At 41.9% G+C, this 19027-nt stretch overlaps 2 protein-coding genes across 4 annotated transcripts in view; one reads left to right on the top strand and one right to left on the bottom strand.

The window, feature by feature from the left end:
• Window positions 1-19027, top strand: part of LOC116323195 (synapsin-3) — a 129079-nt gene that overhangs the window by 61490 nt on the left and 48562 nt on the right. The window lies entirely within an intron of this gene.
• On the bottom strand, window positions 30-17143 carry LOC116323196 (metalloproteinase inhibitor 3). Its single transcript, XM_031743470.2, has 5 exons — window positions 16817-17143; window positions 8269-8351; window positions 6660-6771; window positions 4307-4428; window positions 30-2329 (listed from the first exon to the last, which is right to left on the bottom strand). The coding sequence occupies exons 1-5, from the start codon at window positions 16938-16940 to the stop codon at window positions 2132-2134; spliced, it is 639 nt and encodes a 212-aa protein (XP_031599330.1). The 5' UTR covers window positions 16941-17143; the 3' UTR covers window positions 30-2131.

The following is a 19027-nucleotide window of genomic DNA, read 5'->3' as shown; positions in this document are numbered from 1 at the left end:
TGCACAAAAATCACCAAAGACCTCCTGTGGAGCATTTTTCAGTAAGTCTTTATTATAAAAATATAAAACACAGAAATTAAGTCAAACATTTCTACAACCCCAACAAGGAAATATCCCCAACCCACATAATTCATAAATCAGTGTTTACACACAGACTGTACACAGCTTCCTTGATTGGATTTTTTTTCCTTTTGACTGATTTCTGTGTTAAGCAGATAGTATATTTACATAAACATGAACCACAGAAATAATGACACAGAAATACCACAGCTGGAGGAAGAGCCTCATCATTATGTATGAAGGTGAAGAACGATAAACTAAATACTGCTAATAAATTCAGTTTAAAAAAAAAAACAAACAAAAAAAAAAGAGAAAATGTTATAATGGTACTGATCATTTTATCCTCCCGGCTAACCTTAGCTCAAAATGCTGTTTAAAAAACAAAACAAAAGAGAACAAAAAACAAGAGAAAATATAGAATTTTGTAGAAATTAAAGGGATAAAAAAGTGACATAGAAATGGACCATAAATGAAACACAACCTAGTTAGCCTAGCTTCACATAGTCTGGAAATAGCATAACTAGCATAACTCACGCCATCTCAACATATGAAACATACAGTGTTTGAATGAATTTTAAAACACCATAGTTTGTCCTTCCTCTCTAGTATGCTATGCCAGGTAGTTTACAGTATCCTGCTTTAAGCTACCATAAGCTAGGCTAAATAACTGCCAAAAATAGATGCATAATTAGCACAAACATGTAAGAGTAATATCAGTTTTTAGCATAAATTACGAAGGGGCTCTTCCTCTTTGTGAGGCCAGTCTGTGTCCGTTATTGGAATGGAATGAAGGGAAGTAAAAATAAGAGAAAACCCCAGACGGGAACAGGCGAACAAGAATGAATTTAGTGACAATATATTGTTACTTTCATTTATATATAATGTTCATCTCAAATAGTTAAATACAAAAGATTGAATATACACTTACAAAATATGTCCTTCTCTGAAACCTCTGTTATAATTTTAATTTTATCGGATTGGTAACGAGTACCAGCTTGGGGGGTGGGGTGTGGGGGACTATAATGAAGCCAAAACAACCCCCCCCCCCCCCAAAAAAAAAAAAAAAAGTACCATAATATTGAATTTGCTGATGCTGGTGCTTCATTTAATACACTGCAGTGAGTTCATGATATTATTTGGCCTGTTTTTCTTTTACGCACATATACCACATAGTATAATCCAATAAACATATAAATAAATGTAATAGAGGTTTCAAATGAGTTGATTTCTGTAGCTTATTTTATATACAGCAACAAATAAAATATCACCATCTCTGCAAGAAATCGGGCGCTTCCCCGCGCTGGCACTGTGTTACTTTTAGCATTTGTGAAGCAGCGCGCAACAGTCGCTTTAAAAACAGGAAGCAGACTTACTACCATTAAAAAGACGTGTGTTACAGTTCAAACTGAACATAACCGATGAATACTTCACTGTGAAACATTGTCCATTTCACAAAGGGGTTTGAAGCCAAAATAGACGTGTATCTTTAACATATATAATATGTTGGCGCTGTTTCGGCCATGTTCGGTGTATTGATAGCAACAAGCTAGCTTTACTCAGCAAATTTACAAAGGATCATCTTCGTAGTATACTTCGCCTGACACCTCCTGGCTTTTGCTTTAGAGACTTCTCCTTGTTCAAATGATCCTGACACTAGCTAAACTGCAGGTTGCTAATTAAAGCCAATGCTACTGATGCTGTAAATAATACTTATGAGTGATTAAATCTTTTCAGAAGCTCTCAGTAGGTGGAGCGAGGTCTTACACTTTTTATTGGCCCTTTCTGTCTTTGTCACCGATGTCAACTTGGTGCAAAGGATGGTGTTTGTAGTACAAGGGAAAAGGAGCTACAGGACAAGCTGTACAAAAAAAAAAAATAAAAGGGAGGGTGGGGGGTATTATTTTCTATCAGAAGTGCTACAAACAGGCACTGTAATAGATTATTACCCCTTTAAAAGGGGGCTATCACCCAGGCAGGTGAGCTTGAAGAGTCCTGTAATACTCTAAATGTGACCAGGGATGGGACGGAGTTTGGGAGGCGGCAGCGAGTTTCAGTCAGAGGGCGTTTGGGTTCAGGGGTCAGTGGCATTGATGGTGGTTTTATCACGGGTGGTCATGCCTCGGTACCAGCTGCAGTAGCCCTCCTTCTGCTGGATGCAGGCGTAGTGTCGGGACTGGTAGCCGGGATAACCGAAGTGGGACAGCATGTCCGTCCATAAGCACTCGTTCTTGGAGGTCACGAAGCAGGGCAGGTAGTGGCAGGGCTTAATCTACAAAAACAGAAGAAAAACCCGAGATGAAGCCTGACGAGCACTATCCCATGATTTGACCTTTTGCTAGAACATACATGATATTGAGTTATAACAGCTTTTTATTAGTGCTGTCAGCGTTAATCTGGTTAAAATGACCTAACTCCATAACCACATTAACGCGGCAAATCTCCGTTAGCGAGTTAACGCGGATCGCCCCGTGTGTGGGGCTGCATGGCGTCAAAGCCTTTGCGCGGTTAGCACGTCAACGCCTTTGCACGGTTAGCACGTCAACGCGTTACTGCCATGCAGCCTCACGCACGGGGCCATCAGCGTTAACTCGCTAACGGAGATTTGCCGCATTAATGTGGTTATGGAGTTAGGTCATTTTAACCAGATTAACGCTGACAGCACTACTTTTTATATTATAATTGAATATCATACCATAACGCTAATTAGCTTAGCACTTATTAGCTTTGCAAGAAGAGGTTGAAAATGGCAGAAAAGTAACACTAGTTGAGCTTGGATCTGGCTTCCTAATTAGCATAGCAAAAAGACAAATAAGCAGATTTTGGCAATAAGAAAGACGTTCTCTGAATACTTAAACAATTTATCGATTGCATTTTCTCAATTCCTAAAGTACTTCGAGTTTACAGTATTTAGGTTTATTTAAGGTTCAAAGTAGAATTAGCTTAATGAGTGCTAAGAAAAATAGCTTGGATTTTCAAAGACACTTGACGTGAAATACACGCTTGGTGAAACAAGCAAAACATGCATCTTTGCTCTACTGCCTTTCAGCGTTTGCTTTCATGCATTTACTGCAGCAGATTTATTGATCTGATAGGACTGGGAAAAAAATGACAGCTCTCTAAATAACTAAGCACAAACCCAGTAAGTCTACTCTGGCACGTGCTGCTTTGTGCAACGGAACGTTGACGTCTTCCTGAAGCAGCAAGCGGTTTTTGTACTTTCTTGAGGATTCAGTTCGATGTTAGCCTTTCGTGCGTCACCGCTCCAGGTGCTCACACAAAAAGCAGCTTCACAGATGAATATACAGCCTGAAGTGACAGGAAGATTCACATAACTACCCGGGGCGCTGCGTAACTGAGTCATCACACTTATCTGGATATGAATTCAGCAGCAAATTCAATTAGTGCATTAAAGGCCACGTTTGCCATTTTTGGCTGCTTTTGTTACTCAGGCCAAGAAAGTTTATCCTCCGTGGCTCAGAGATGTCTGACATAACTTCCCAGTTCAAGTGCTTCTAATGATCTGTAGAGAGTAATAAAACAGTGCAGTGATTTCTGTGTCGTCTTTGCGCTTAAGGGCCGTCACCGTAAAGCCTCAGCTGATTGATTGCCTTCTTCGGATGCCTCTGGGCTGCTGCCACGTACAATCTGAGCACAGTTTACTTGCTCTGGCCCGTATTTGGAACAAACAGGTCTCCCTGCTAATCCACTTATACTGATAGGGGCCCAGTGTGTTAGCAGATGTCCGCGGCGCCGCTGTACAGTAGGATGTTTATGAGGCGTTTCGGCAGCTGCGCAGCAGCAAGCTACATGTGTGAGTCACATGAAATGGGAGACTTGAGCTGATTCCAGACCTGTTACTTAATTCCCAGTGACAGTAGTAAAACTTGTTTTTTTCTCCATTTCTATCCCAGCTAAACATCCGTGATGGATAATAGTGGGAATTAGACACTTAAAAAGGAGCTCATATTTCAGTCTTGATAAAAAATAATATCCGTTCAATGGCTTGCAGTAGAATTAATGATTAATTGATTTGATTCTTCACACAGAGCCACCATAACTAAGTATACACATCCTTCCTCCTGTACTGCTTAAATCCTGTTATATTAATCAACTTTATAAGTGGTCATCCAGCAGGATAACATTTAGTTGCTTTTGGAAAAATGAGCAGCAGTAAGCTCCTCTTGAGCCTCGTGTTCCCTCATCTATCATATCCTTGTTGGGGCAAAGGTTGCCTGTTGACACTCACCCTGCAGTTGCAGCCCAGCTGGTAGCGATGGTTGATGCCTTTCTTCTGTGCCAGCGAGAGGCGCTCCCACCGCTCGTTCAGGTTGCACAGCCCCGTGTAAACCTTGCCGTCGTAGACTCGTCCTGTGGAAGCACAGGATATTTGGATGTTACTCTTAGATTGTGTTCTCCCCTCTGTACAAAACGATTTTTAAGTACCCCTTAGTCTTCAAAACAGACTCTGGAGTCATACAAACAGTTGTGAGGATTTGGCATTTTTCTTTGCCAGACACACACGACAAACTGAATCTTCGGCTTTGGGCCAACCAACAGACCGATATTATCGACCTAATTCACAGAAATTCAAATATTTTCCAAGGCCTTAAGGAGCCTTATAACTGTATTTACTTTGCTCTCTCTGCTGCCCAATAAAAGCATCTGTACTTGATTAATGTGTAAAGACCCACACATTAATCCCGACTCAGGTCACGATGCATGCATGCCACTTTATTATTTCATAATTGTCCCAGTGTAACACTGGATACTGTAGTCCCATCACTCAACCAGTCCAACTTGTTTGCCCATGGTAAGACAATATCATACAGTAAGCCCATATTAAACCAGCACCTCTATTTCTGGATATCCAAATGTCAGCAGACATCTATTTTTAGTGCTGGACCATTTGCACCTTACGGACTCCTGAGACAGGTGCACAATGGCACACTGCATGTGCTCGGGAACATTTCGATGTCATCAGTGTTGTCACCACATGGGAATCTGACAGCTCACAAATATGTGCATCTTCGACCCCCAGTGCACCTCCCACTCGGCCTGCATCCTTGCACTGGGATTACTGGAGTCGCTTGCGGGTTTATTACATGGTGCCGAGTGTGCAACATGCGCCTAAAATACTAATCGGGGTCGGCGCCCTCATGCTTGATCAAAAGAGATTTTTGCAGCTCACCCTGCAGGCCTCGGTGTGTTTAAATTGCTCTTAATACAATCCTAATCATATGGAGTTCTTTCTATAGATGCCCTGAAAGGAGCGAAAGACACTGATGTCCCCTCGCACCCGGACTGGGTAAACATAGCAATCACTGCCCAGCAACGCCAGCTCGTTGGCTTGCACTGTGTGGTGTAGTTAGAGTATTTACAGGTCGGGACTTAGCGACAGTTATATACACCAAGCACAGCAGGGTCCAAAGTAAACTGCACCTCTGTTAGAAATAGCAACTCATAAAGTGCTTCTGCTGGAAAATGCCAGTCGCTTCCTGCTGGCTGCTAATTACGAGTTGTGTGAGAGGAAAAAACAAAACAAAACTGCAGTTTCTAGACTGTGCAGCTAAGGGAAATGAGTTTTAAGAGGGCCATTCCTTTGCCACCTTGCACGGTGGCAAGCAGTAGGTTGTAATTAGTGGGAAACTTTGTGTGACAGCACAAACCAAGAAATCCTTGGGGAGGAGAAGTGTGTGTGTGTTGGGGGGGGATCTTGCAGTGATGCTGGCTGGAAGGCCTCTGAATGTTTTCAGCACCCATTTGGTGATAAAATGGATTCAGTTTGGAGGATTTTATCATGCCACAAGCTCAAAAAAGGATATATTCAGAAAGAGTGTTGCTAACAGTCACACGTCCCCTGAGCTTGTCACATACAGGCAGTCACTAAGTTATTACGAAACAGACCACAGGTGGTCAGTTACAACTTTCCATGGTGCTATCACAAATGATTACCTGAAGCCATTTATCACAAGAAACCAAAGGCAGTAAAATCAAATAAAAACAGTTATTTTGGACAATCAAAGACCTTCACAATGAGGATATTTTGGAAAAGGAACTTTGTGGCCAGCTCTTATCCCACCTCCATACCCTTTCAAAGGCCTGTTTGATGTTTGATGGCTGAGACTTAAACTCAGAATTAAGTGTCAGTTACACTCGGGGTAAAGCTTTGGCACTTAGCTGTGAAGATTCAACTTGGAGGAGGAGTCTTTGGAATGCACCAATGAATGTGCTCACGAAGACGTGACTCTGAGCCCCTCCCCCTACACACAGAGTGGAGCAGCCACTCCAGAATACTTTTTAACAGAAAACGAATTTTAGCCAAAACTTAATCGTTGCTTGTTCCACTTCCATTAAACTCTGCACTAAAAATTACTCTGTGAGGAGCAGACAGCCATCGAGCAAAGCTGGATATACCTTAGAGTTCAAGATTTTTTTTCCTTTATATAATTTGATTATGGTGACATTTTTCCCCTTAGCACAGATTTCTGTAAAAGTTGCATAGCCTAGCTTTGAGAAGGTTTCTCACACTTAACGTTGACTATTTCAGGAGCCTGAGTAAAAATCAGTCGATCAGAGCAACCCTCAAAAACACGGCTCACCTGTGATCAGGTACTGGTACTTGTTGATGTCAAACTTCACACCGCACAAACTCTCCGAGGCGTCTGTGTAAATGTGCTGCACATGCTGGACTTTTTCAAATCCTTTGTACATCTGTAAGACACAAGAATCAAACATGGAATTACACCCCCATACTCTTTAAAAATAGGCAAGTGTAATGTTTCTGCGCCATGGCACTCTCTTCCTCAACCTCCACATATAAATAATGAGGAATGGAAACAGCACACTGGCTTTATCAGATGACATTTCTTAAGGAGCGCCTCAGGGGAGAAGGAGTATTTGGCTCTGCCCTCAACCTAATCATAGATAACATAGCTACGTTGTGTAATATGCTTTCACTTTGATGGTGTTTTGGCAAGGTCACTGCTAAAATCCAGTCCTTCCATTCAGCTCAGTCATGTAGAGCCCAAAGTGAATGTTTGCTCTGAGAACTTTCTGGATTTTTCTTCCCCTGGCAGTGTAATTTATTTGTCTGGGAACAACAGGAAATCCCTGTTTAGATGCGGCGTTCCCAGAAAAGCAGAACAAACTGTTACTTAAGCCAGAAACTGTGGCACTTTGGGAAAGCCAAAGGCACAAGTCTCATAGGATCTGTTGAAATCTGGAAGGAATAGTTATTAGAGCAAAGCGCTTTTTTCAGTAGAAACCAGCAGACTGAAATACAAATAAATAAACCAAGAGGCTCAAAGGCCACGTCTTATTCCTGAGGATAATCCCAGAGTGACACCTGCTATGCTTCGCCATCAACAGGCCACTTGATGTTTTTGTTACAAACTGGGATTTTACTGATGCATCGCATGACTCTACTGAAATATTTACACTCAGAGCGAGGAGTTTGGTTGAGCTGTAATGCCCGTAAGCCTGCTAATCCTCCAGCCTGGCTTCTATCTGAGCAGCAGGCTGATGTCAGCATCTGTCAGAAATATGCAGCGTTATGTAAGAATAATAATCCATGATTTGTAGTCAGTTATACTTAAAAATGAGAGCAAAGAATGGTCTTCAGTTGAAAAGATGCAGAAATTTCACAATTTATTTACATCCGATTAAAAACAAAACAAAAACCTTAAATAAGTGACAATACTGGGGAAAAGCTAATAATAGCAAAATTATTTTTCTCTGTTCATGGGAGCTAAAGAAAAATGTATAGATATCAATCTTATATAGAGAATATTTTAGAATATTGAGCTAGTTTGTAATTAGCTTAGTTTAGCAGAAGAACTGGAAACAACCAGCCATTTCTGCAAATGTCCAGTCAGTTGCTAATATGACTTTGAGTTAAATATGGCGCTGTAGTATAGTCAGCTATACTATAGCGGGAAAAAACAAAAAAACCTTTGATATTGTTAAACTACTCTGTTATTTATATAACATGTTATTTGATCCTGTTTTTGAAATGTAAACAAAAGCAAGATTAGCTGTTTCGCTACTTTTGGTCGTATGCTACGTGTCCTGGAAATCTCTTCTTCGTCGTGTTATTGCACAAGCACAGGAATTAAACTGAAACTTGCCGTAAAAGGATTTTGGTTACTGTAGCTTTGTATTTAACTCAGGGAAACAGCATCGGATTAAGCAGATGATGTTTGTTCTCACCTTCATTTGCTTGACAGTGTAGCGCATGGTTCCAAACGGTCCATCTCTCAGCAGCTTCTTGCCCACCACTTTAGCTCGAATCACTGTGAAGAGAGGACGCAGGTGCATTCCTTTTAGCATACGACTTTCCAAGCAAATAAACACATTGCTTCTGTTACATGTCGTTTCAAGACCAGGTTGGCACCACAGTTAATCATTTATCCAATTTTCTGCATTGGTGCCATTTGCTGAGAAAGCCAATAGAGAAAAACCACTACAGGAAACAATAAGTTTGATACAGAAATGGAAGGAAAAGAGTCTGAAAGGCATGGATGTCTGCAAATAACTACTCTAGTGTGGGATTGGAAAAAAACATTCATGTTCACTGTTATTAACTTTTGACAATCTGAATACTAAATCTTTACAGAATCAGGAAAAAAGTGTGACTCCAAACAAAAACAGGGTCCCATCTTTGGGAGTACAGCTTAACAACGATCTGATCAGAGTACAGGACCCTCATGTAAATGTTGGCGAGGTGAAAATGCTTAGCGGCGAGTTTGATTTGTTTGCTTTCACTTGTGTTGGAGTAAGGGGGCTTATTATGAAAGGCCAGGAACTGGGAGTGTACAAAATGAGTGATCATTTGAGCTGCTGCTTCAGCGCCTACCTCGAGCTGCGGGCCCTGCATGAGCTTTCAGTCCCGCTCTGAAGTTCACCTGCTGCCCAAAGCCCAACAGCCACAGACACAACTAACACTGACTATGTTTGTTATCTTCTCCCTGTGGAATTTCCTTCCCAGATTCTTTGGGGTTTCACATTCCCCAGAAAGGGGGGAGAAAGAAATGAGGCATGTGGCATCTTCTGTTGGGTTTCTGTTTGTCTAGCTGTCCTGCTAAAAGGCAAAAGGAAATTGGGCATAAAACTACAAGCCAAATAGGAAGCTATTACAGCATGGCCACCCAAACGTGGTGACCACAGATTTATTTTAGTCATACGGTCCCCGATTTGAACCGAGACTTTATTTATGCAACACACCAAATCCTATTTTGAAGCAGTAAATTGAGCAATGCAGCCATCCAGGAGCCTCAAACAGATTTTGTGTTACTTGTCATTCATTTCAGTCTTCTTTAGTAGAAAGCCTCACTTTTAGTGTCACTGTGCAGCAAAACTGCAGAACTCATGTGGTGGCATTTTGTTAACTGTCACGGTTAACGTCACCAAATAAATAAAATAAAGATTAAATCACATTAACTCATAAATTAATTAAAAACACGGGTCAGTCCTTCCAGATTAACACACTGTTCAGAGCCCCTGTCTCCCCTCTACTTTCTTTTGCAGTAACTTGGTGCACAGCATTCGATCCATTAACCTGTCAGCTCGCTCTATATGAACTCAGGAGCGCTGCTATGTGATCAACCTCTGCTAAATGTATCTAAATGCTGTCTGACAGACGTCTGCAGCTGCAATTACAACAGCACAGGAGCACAATTACCCAGGAATGTGCAGATATAACTGGATACTTTTGCCTCAGTCCAGTACACTGCCACCATTATTTTCAAATGCCACCCGAAAACGCAGTTTCCTTCTCTGCCCCGGCCTCAAAACCAACCCTCAGGACTAACAAATGTTTATGTTTGAAGAGTCACAGGTCAGCTGATTTAGCTGAAGTACATCCAGATAGGACCCCTTCGTTTTTCTTTAGACGAAGGCCACTAATTGGCCTGTGATAATAAGTGTGAAGCACCAAAGACAGAGGATTTGTGTCATTTCCTCGAATTGACCTCTTGACCTCCTCTGCATTCAGCAGTTATATTATCGTATGACTGCAGAGTTGCCAGCTCACATCAAATAGTCTTCATTATAAAAGTGTTTATTTAAACCCATTTCTCACATTACCCTGGTTCATCTGGAAACTACAGGTATACTAAGTGGTACCTTCTAAACTTCTTTTAGTGTTTTAGATCGACTCAAAGTTAGCAAACTACGCTAGCTAACCTAGCCTGGCTTCCAGGTCTAAAAAAGGAAGTCAACAGTACTTCCAGCCTTAAATGTGTATTCTTTTAATGGCCAGCAGGAGGCGATCATCTGATTGAAAAATAAAATTAATTTGTATAAAAACATTTAGTTTATCAAAGCTATTATTTTAGTAAAACACTTTTCTTATTAGTTTGTGGGGATCATCACCAGGTTCAATAAAACCTGAAGTTATATTCAAATAAAGCGCATAATTTACAAAATTACAGTTTTTAAAATTACAAAATTACGTTTCTACTGTTAATGAGTGGAAGCTAGGTAACCTAGTGATAATGATTGAAAAAACAATGTATGGCTTAAACAAGTTTTGAACTAAACCAAGTAAAATAACATGTGTACTAGTTTTGTTACAAAAATTTATTTATTTATTTACCTGGTTGAAGGTTCACTCCATCTTGTGAGCTAAATATATTAACTATTACACCATAGCCATGTCTGTCATGTCAAGTTTAGGTTAGCGAAACCTAACCCGGGCTTATGCAGTGTTCTTGCTATTGGAACTGTCAGTGACGAGTGAGGAAGAGGAGTCTTTCCCTGTGGTTGTCACTGCAACTGCTAGTATAACTAAAATATGTATCAAGACTATTTTGATCTGGAAGCACCCTCATGAGAAGAAGAAATGAATCTCTTTGTGCAACAAAAGCAGTAGGCTAGGCCCAAAATGGAAAGAAAGTTGACCTCAAGTAGTTCACCAACCTATTGTTATTCAAAACAGGCTATGACCGCCACACTCTTCCGCCACTACCTCCCCCTCAGAACACTTTCCTTGTGACGCACAGGGATTCATCTTCTGCTGAAGACCTGACACACACATTTTCAAGAGTGGGAGTCTTTTTGTCATGAGAGAGGTAACCAGGAAATAACCTGAAAAAAAACCCTCACTCTCTTGCCTGAAGCAGGCGATTACACAAGCATGGATGCAAATGCTAAGTCTTAAGGTGAGCGTGTAATTTAGTTAAACATTTAGCCAGCCTACGTACAATGTGGCAAACTGCAAGCATGGCAAGAATAAGGCTAGTAGTTTGTGTGTGTCTGTGGATGTGTGAGGGAGAGGAGGAAAGCAAGGCACGGGGCGCGTGACGCCGATTTTGGTATGCAGAAAGTTGTCCAAGCTTGAGGAGGCGAGTAGGAGGAAGAGGAATTCTCAGGACGACACACTACCACGCTCAAAAATAAACACTGAAACCGAATCCTGGTTGCAGAGCTTTGTGTCAGGTGAAAAACACTGGAGCAGAGAGCATGCAGCGCTCGCTCACATGCCAAATGGAAAGGAAGCTTATGAAGCACAGGGGTTTTTCTTTCCTATCACTCTCATACCATGATGGTCGATTTCTGCCAAATCAAACATAAGAACCTAACAGTCTTTAAATTTGGCTTAAATGTGCTCAAATGTAGCAGACTTCTTAAAAAGTACCCAACTGTAATGTCAGTTATCAAGCTTCTAGCTAATATTTAAGCTAAGTGGTAATGCCAGACAAAGCAAAGTGCAGTGCATGAAAACAAAAATCCATTTAACTGCCTGTGAATTCAACTTCTTATTCACCAAATTAGAAAGTTGATTTCCCTTCATTAGAGGCTCCTGCGGGATCGAGCGATGGGAACCTTGAACCAACTACTCGTTTAAATGTTGCCGTCACGCTAGCAGACCTCAAAAATGCTAGTTGCCCGAGTTAAAATTGGTACCCTTTTGCACACTTTGGCCAAAGTATCTAAAACACAGCATCGTGCTCTACAATGAAACCTTGTATCTAAATTAGGGAGTATGCTGAGAAAGCTCTGGGAAAGGCAGCCACAACCCAACACTGGTTGCTATCTGTGCATCGTACTACCTTTGCACCTGCTTTGCATTTGCCTCTTCTTGCTTTTTATCTTTGCCACTCACCGACTTGCTGTTACTCACTCAAATCACCAGCTGCCTTTCACCTTTTTACCTGTTAGACTGCAAGTGTTGCGTACATCTTGGTAACACTGACAGTTAGAGGTCAGTATAGATCAAACAGTACTTATTACTATTCTTTCAAGTTCGCTAATATTCATTAAACATACTGAAGCTGAATAAATGACAGGTTTTTGGTATTCTTCATTGTGTTTTCATGTATGAGTGTTGTACCATTGTGCGTTACCCCTGTATTGGCCTTTTGTTTCGGAACAGTTAACCTCTGGGTGGCTGTGTGGTCATTAAAAGGGAAGGGAGGGCTGAACATTCGATACGCCTGGCTCAGGGGACGAACATCCCAAGCTTGTATGGAATCCAGACTCTTTGACATCTCCTCGAATTTTAACTCACTTGAGGAAAACTATGAAAATCTGATCCAAGCTTACATAATGAAGCGGTGGGGGGAGGGAGCAGAGGCTGCTAAAGGGAGTAGCTATTTACCTGAATGCTACATAACTCCTTAATAGGAGGAGGAGGTAACAAAGCCCAATGCCATGCATCACTCTAAACCCACTATGCATTGCTTGTTTCCCTAAGCTCCTCTATGGATAGCAAACATCCACAGTGGGGCAGGATCCATTCTTTCAATGGCCTGATCCCCAATCCCAAACCGAGCATAAACACATATCACGCTAATCCTCAGCTTCTAACCCCGTTTACAGCGCAAGCATGTAAAAGTTTGCTCCTGTCACCTCCAAGCACTTTGGGAATGAGCGGCATTACGAAGCAATATTGAATTTCAGGGTCAAAGCTTACTCCCAGACCTCTAATCTTGCTTCGGGAGGGCTTTGGAAAAACAAGTGCTGCACATTTCCTCCTTGTGAATGGGCTGCTTTAACCCAGCTGCCTAGTAGAGGCCAACAAGGTCTTTGCATAAGGCAGCAGCTAGGTCATTGCCCAGTGCTCAGGGATGTACCGGGGGGGGGGGAGAACAACAAAAAACAACAAAAAACAACCATCTACAACTCTGCCTACTCTAACAGTAGCCAGTAAATTTTGGGCCTTTCTATCACATGACCACAGAATAAAGTCCAACACAGACAGGAAACTGCAGCACATTCATGTATTGTATGTCACAGTTTTAGATATGTCAAGTAAAAAGGAGACATTCTGCAATAACCTAATTTTCAACCCCTTTAACTTAATTGTGATTCATCCAGTGGAGTGCCTGCGGGTGATTGTGGGTCAGGGCCAAGAAACCGAGAGGGAAAATGCTTTGAACTCCACTGATGGTCTTAAATTTGGAAGATACAGGCTTGTTGCCTTTGATGTTGACGTTGAGAATTACAGCCCTTCTCTCCTGTCAAATGAGCATTTCAACCCTATGCCATGTTGTTTTCCACATCTCCGAGTCCAGCGAAGAAAGCAGGAAAGCAGGTTTCAGTTTAAGGTGACAGGAAAAAGAAAAAAAAAAATAGACATTCAGCTAAAACAACAACAATAAAACGATCTCTACACCAGTTATACAGTTAAGTTGTCCATGATTTGGTAATTACACATGCTGGGAGGCTACACTTGACCCAGAATATTCTGACCATGTGACCTTTTAGTGTTTCTGAAGCGTTTCTCATCGAGGGACTGGAGGTGCGCAAGCAAACCACAAGCATTCAAAGCACACCCCAAGCTAAGCCCAGGGCCTTGGAAATGGGATTTGTGGGGCTCACAACTGATCGCTGGCCCCCATTGAAGTCAGTCCCAGATTCTACACTGCAAGTCTCATGGGGTGCCAACACCACAAGCTATCCAAAAGATCTGAAGGACTGTGAAAGGCATCGCTTGAGCGTTTGTCAAACGGGGTCACTTGGCTGAAGACACACCCACAGCTCTGTGATCAGCCCCCACCAAAGAGAAACGGCCATTTTGGGGCTGTAATGTCACAGTTTCTGTTATCTCCTCTTATAAACAGTGGGATCCTCTAAAGTATGACAGGCTAAACCTGCACCACCTCCTCCTCCTCCTCTAAGATGCTGCAGAGGATTCACCAAACCATCATTGTGAGTTGCTGCCCACGTCAGAGCTAAATGAAGTGACTTCCACCTACAGAGGCACGCTGGTTCTGTCCTCAGAATCTGAGCAAAGAGAAGCCTCCTTTTCACAAGTCTGGCAAAGCCTTAGGAAAAGCAAAGTCTTGCGGAGCGATTATGACACTTTGAGACTGGAAAAAGGAAACTGCAAATGAAATGGCATTTTTAAAGTTACACCGTGTCCTCGATGTGACGTTTTTTTCTTGCTGCCAAGGGGTAATAAAAATATATGAATTGAACAGGATGTCAATCGAGGAGAGAAAAGCAGGTTTATGAGAGCTGCTGGATTCTGGAAACATGAGCTTTATTATTGTTTACTGATGTCGATCCATATGCCTAACAGGTTAACAGAGCATTTCAACGGGAACATTTACTTTCAGAGTTAGCTGACACCACTAGCTTTGTGCCGGTATGAATACAATGCTGTACAATGAAGATGAACATAGCTAAAGCTTCAAGCTTAGCGATTTAGCCGTTGCTACCTTGATGTTTTGAAACTTGATGTGATGGCTCTAGGCTCACCCTAAACCAAATCCTCCTCTGAGACGCTAATGGGGACCATAGACCCCCCAGTAAACCTCTACAGAGTTGGATGTTTTATAAGAGTTTAATAGTCAGAGGAGTCGCCGCCTGCTGGCTACTGGAGAGAATTAAAGTTCAAGGCACTTAACCCTTTAAAGCATGAACCATCAAATAATTGCCAAAAAATAAAATTAAAAATTTATAATGGATAGTTTATTAAATCTGACAAAATTCCAAATACACTTGTATATTAATTTGGATATGAGTTTTAGTTTATATCATATTTGTTACATACAGCTTTTTATGCTATTTATTGCTTAAAAATATATTGTGCATTTATTTTTTCAGGTTGGGGTGGGGTGTGTGTTCAAAAAGAAAATCACACTGATGATGTAGAAGTCTCAAAAAGTCATGTATCAAATATGGTACACTTGGCATTACAGGTGTATTACTGAATTCAGACCAATAAGCTGTGTCCATCTTTTATCTACAGTTTATGTTCACTACCTTCAAGTTAGTTCGCGTAGCTTAACTTAACATAAAGACTATGAAAAAAGGAGGAACGAGCCAGCCTGGTTATGTCCAAAGACTCAACTATAATTCTAAAGTTGAAAAAATAATGTCTTCTTTGTTTAATTCATACAAAAGCTTTGGCCGCAGACATCTAAACACAGTCAAAAGGGCACTTTTAGGAAGTCTGCTTTACCTTTTAGAATAATGGGAAACATTTGTGCAGTAAATTATGATTCTGTGTGTGTATTTAACATGAAGAAGTCTCCAATTTCATTCAGATTTTAAGGCATCAGTAACTAATGTTCTCTATAATGGCTTTCAGCCTCTACTGGTTACTAGCAGCAAGTACAAGATCATTAACAATGATGTCAGAGTGTGTTTATGTGAATTAGCTGACAGTAGGTGTTAGGGCAAACATGTGGGCTTACACACGTGGCTGCAGTGTGTGTGTGTGTGTGTGTACGCGCGCTTGGTCTAAACTGAGACATTATTGTTTGAGCTCGGGTTAAGGGTTTTAGAGTGCCTCATGACGGTTCCCACATTTTCAGGTCAAACGAGATTAAAACAAAATATCGGCTCCAGTCAGAAATCCAAATGCGAGTCTGTGCTCCTCCTACGCAATAAAAACCGCCTTTCTGTCCGATCTGAAACACTTCAGCCCTCTCTCCCTACAGCGGAGATCAAATGATCCTCAGGTCTTTACTGGTGTTATCCAACCACAGAGGTCAGGTTGGACCGGCGTTCCTGGCTAAGCCAGGTCCTAAGTTCATATTATTCTGGGCAGTCAGAGAAAGCACACCCAGTCCAGTAAAACAAGCCATGTACACCTCGACCCTCCACTGCTGCTTTATCAACCCGAGGCCGGACCTACTGAGCCGCTCAACACAGAAATACCAGCGTGCAGATAAATAAACAGTATTTGAAACATGTAAACTCACTGTGGGTCTTGTTTTCAACTGGTTCCAATTCACACCAATCAAAGCACATTCCCCCTCACCCACCCATCCTCCCACCAGAGCACAGCTTTGGGAAGAATGCGCAGACATTTGTGTCCGGAGCAAAAGCGGAATATTTGAAGTGAATTAAAAGTCAAACAGTTTTCTGACACACAGACACACACAGAGCAACAACATTCAATCATCTGTGTGGGGAAGCCTGCTAAGGATCATCAAGGCTGATGCTGGAAGAGAACTCTGCACTCGCTCCGATTTAAACAGGTGGGACCACGAGGTGACCTGAATCAGGTGCTTCTTAAACTCGGGTCCTCAAGCGTCTTCATCAGTTTGGTACATTTTAAGCTCTCTCATTTTAATCAGCATCCCGCACTGACCGAAAACTACCAGAGTTTATTAAAAATATCCAATTCACAGTGAGAGATACGCATGCTAAAACCCAGAAAGGACTGGAACGAACCAGTTTTTTCACGCTCCTGTGACAAGCAAAGCGTTTATTTAAACATCTGACCTCAGTGCAGTGGTTAGAATAAAGTCACACTAATTTTCAGGAGTATGAGAGGGGGAAAAAAATCGGGGTTACCCACCTATGTCGGAGTTGCAGAAGGCGTCTTGCGGGTGCGTGAGAGCGCACGAGCAGCCCTCCGTCAGCTGGTTAACATGCAGGGTGCTGAAGATAAACAGCAGGCTGACCAGGTACACTGAGTGCATTTCTCCAAACTTTCTCACTCCCTCTCTGGAATAAAACTGTCCGACTAAGTCCGCTGAATCACCACCACACACTGGCTGCTGCTTCAGTAAGTAGTCAGTAGATGTAGCAGGTTCTGAGAGTACCGTCCACGTCTGTAGTGCCGTTCGTCTGTCACTGCTCGCTTCTCTCCTCTGCTCGAGCGTTTCTCCCTGAACCCACGGAGGAGCACACGCGCACATATAAGCGCGCGACGAAAGGTTCACGCCCCTCCCTCTTCTGAGCTCGCGACCAGTGCGGCCAATCACACGCTATTAGGAATAGCAGACACGATGACATACTGGAACATGTTCCCCGCTTGATCTTATTTTCCCATACAGACATAATAACAATAATAATAATGATAATACAGAAACATAAAGTAGAGCATGAGATGTTAGCTAAAAAAATATGCGTGCAACTGTTTGGTGTTGGTCACAGAAGGGAAAGCGGGGTGGAAGAAGTGAAGCTCAACTAGTAAAAATGTCGTCTAGCGTCATGTTTATTACAAACATATGATTTAGTTATGTAATAACTAATGAAAGATATGTAGATAGGCAGTATGAACTCACATGCCATACTGGCACATAAAAACAAACAAACAATAAACACAGTTTATAAGTAGAAATGAGCAACTAATGAATTTAAAGAGTTGTTTATCAAATCTCATTCACTAGATTAATTCCAAAAAATACTTAATCTCCCCCTCTCCTCGCCCCCTTCTGACTGCAATAAGAATAACTAAATAATAAACAATGTCTCCTTTATTCTTTTGTTTCATTTTTGCTCATTTCTCACCATGGGGCCTCACTTAGTCATCCTGCCCACCCTCTGACGCCCCCTTTAATTACTAATGCTGAGTAATAGCAAACACAGTCTGCAGCGGCAATCCAAGGCAACCAGTAAAATCAACAGATGTGAGGGCAGAGAAAGCCACTTTGTCTTCTTTTTTCTCTCCCCTCTCCCTCTTTAAGGTTGATCATCACTGTGCTTGAAGATTCATGTGGACCTGTGGATAACTTCACTTTGTTTTGCAAAGGCTTTACTCAAGCCACCTGTTAGGCACATTCAGTTATATTAGCCAGTTAAAGCCTCTTTCCTCTCCCTCCTGACTGCTTCACAGATCCGCTGCTCTGTCGCCGCCGGGGCTTATCTGCCGAGAGACTGAGCGAGCTATGTTAAGTGTTCACGCTGCTCGTGGTTACATAAGCGCGGCACAAATAATCATGTCGGGGAACTCTGACCCTAGATGGGCCTTCATTAACAGTTATCACGCTTTGAAGAGACATTGCAGGCACACCAAGGCTTAATTTTGTAATTAGCAGGGTACCGATAAGCATGTGAAATTTCAGTTTTAAACTTTTAATCATAAAATTTAAAGCTGACTGTTTGCCTTATACATGTGTCCCAATATACTTGTTTCTTTGATTCTGTTAGAGTAAACTCTTTAAACGCTGTTTTGGCACCTGCTTAAGCCAGCTTTCTTCTGATTGGCTGCCCCTAGCAAACTGAAGGTTTGAACAGCCAGTGGGGGCGGGCCTTGTGTAACTGCTACATCAAGGACATCCCATCTTTTTGACATCATGTAGATCAAAAAGTTGAAAAGTTGTTGGCAGCATCCATTGATTTTGCTGCAGAGAGATTGCTTGCAGAGAGATATGCCAACTTTGAGAAAATTCAGTCATTTAAAGGCCACTTAATGGATGCTTTTGTTAATGTGTCACACTCAGAAAGACTAACAGGCTGAAATACTGCACAGGCACCTCATGACTTTCCGTTTTATCCCTCACCCATGACTGAAACAAGAACTCATCAAAAGAAGTCCGTGTTTGTTCAGCGGTACATTAAGGTGTAACGCGTCAACGCATTTCATCCAGCAGGACATTAACCGTCTGCGGAAATTCATTTTCACAGTGTGTTATCAGAGGTACGGCCTCATCCGATGGTCAACAGCAACTACATTTCCAGCACACATTATTGAAAACACGCCAGCTGCGTAATTGTCTTCAAGCACAGAAAATGCCCGGTCTGCTGTTAGTTCTGTTAGTTCAGTCTCCGGCCTCAAATCTAA

This window comes from Oreochromis aureus, linkage group 17, assembly GCF_013358895.1.
Source record: "Oreochromis aureus strain Israel breed Guangdong linkage group 17, ZZ_aureus, whole genome shotgun sequence".
NCBI classification, from domain to species: Eukaryota; Metazoa; Chordata; class Actinopteri; order Cichliformes; family Cichlidae; genus Oreochromis; species Oreochromis aureus.
This window is presented reverse-complemented; position numbering and strand designations above follow the sequence as displayed.

Bases quoted from the DNA above. Each gene is read 5' to 3' on its own strand.
- LOC116323196 (XM_031743470.2), bottom strand. From the start codon at position 16,940: ATGCACTCAGTGTACCTGGTCAGCCTGCTGTTTATCTTCAGCACCCTG. The intron at 8,352-16,816 runs GTGGGTAACCCC...CTCTCTTCACAG, and splicing joins CTTCTGCAACTCCGACATAG to TGATTCGAGCTAAAGTGGTG. The intron at 4,429-6,659 runs GTGAGCCGTGTT...GTGCTTCCACAG, and splicing joins GTACCAGTACCTGATCACAG to GACGAGTCTACGACGGCAAG.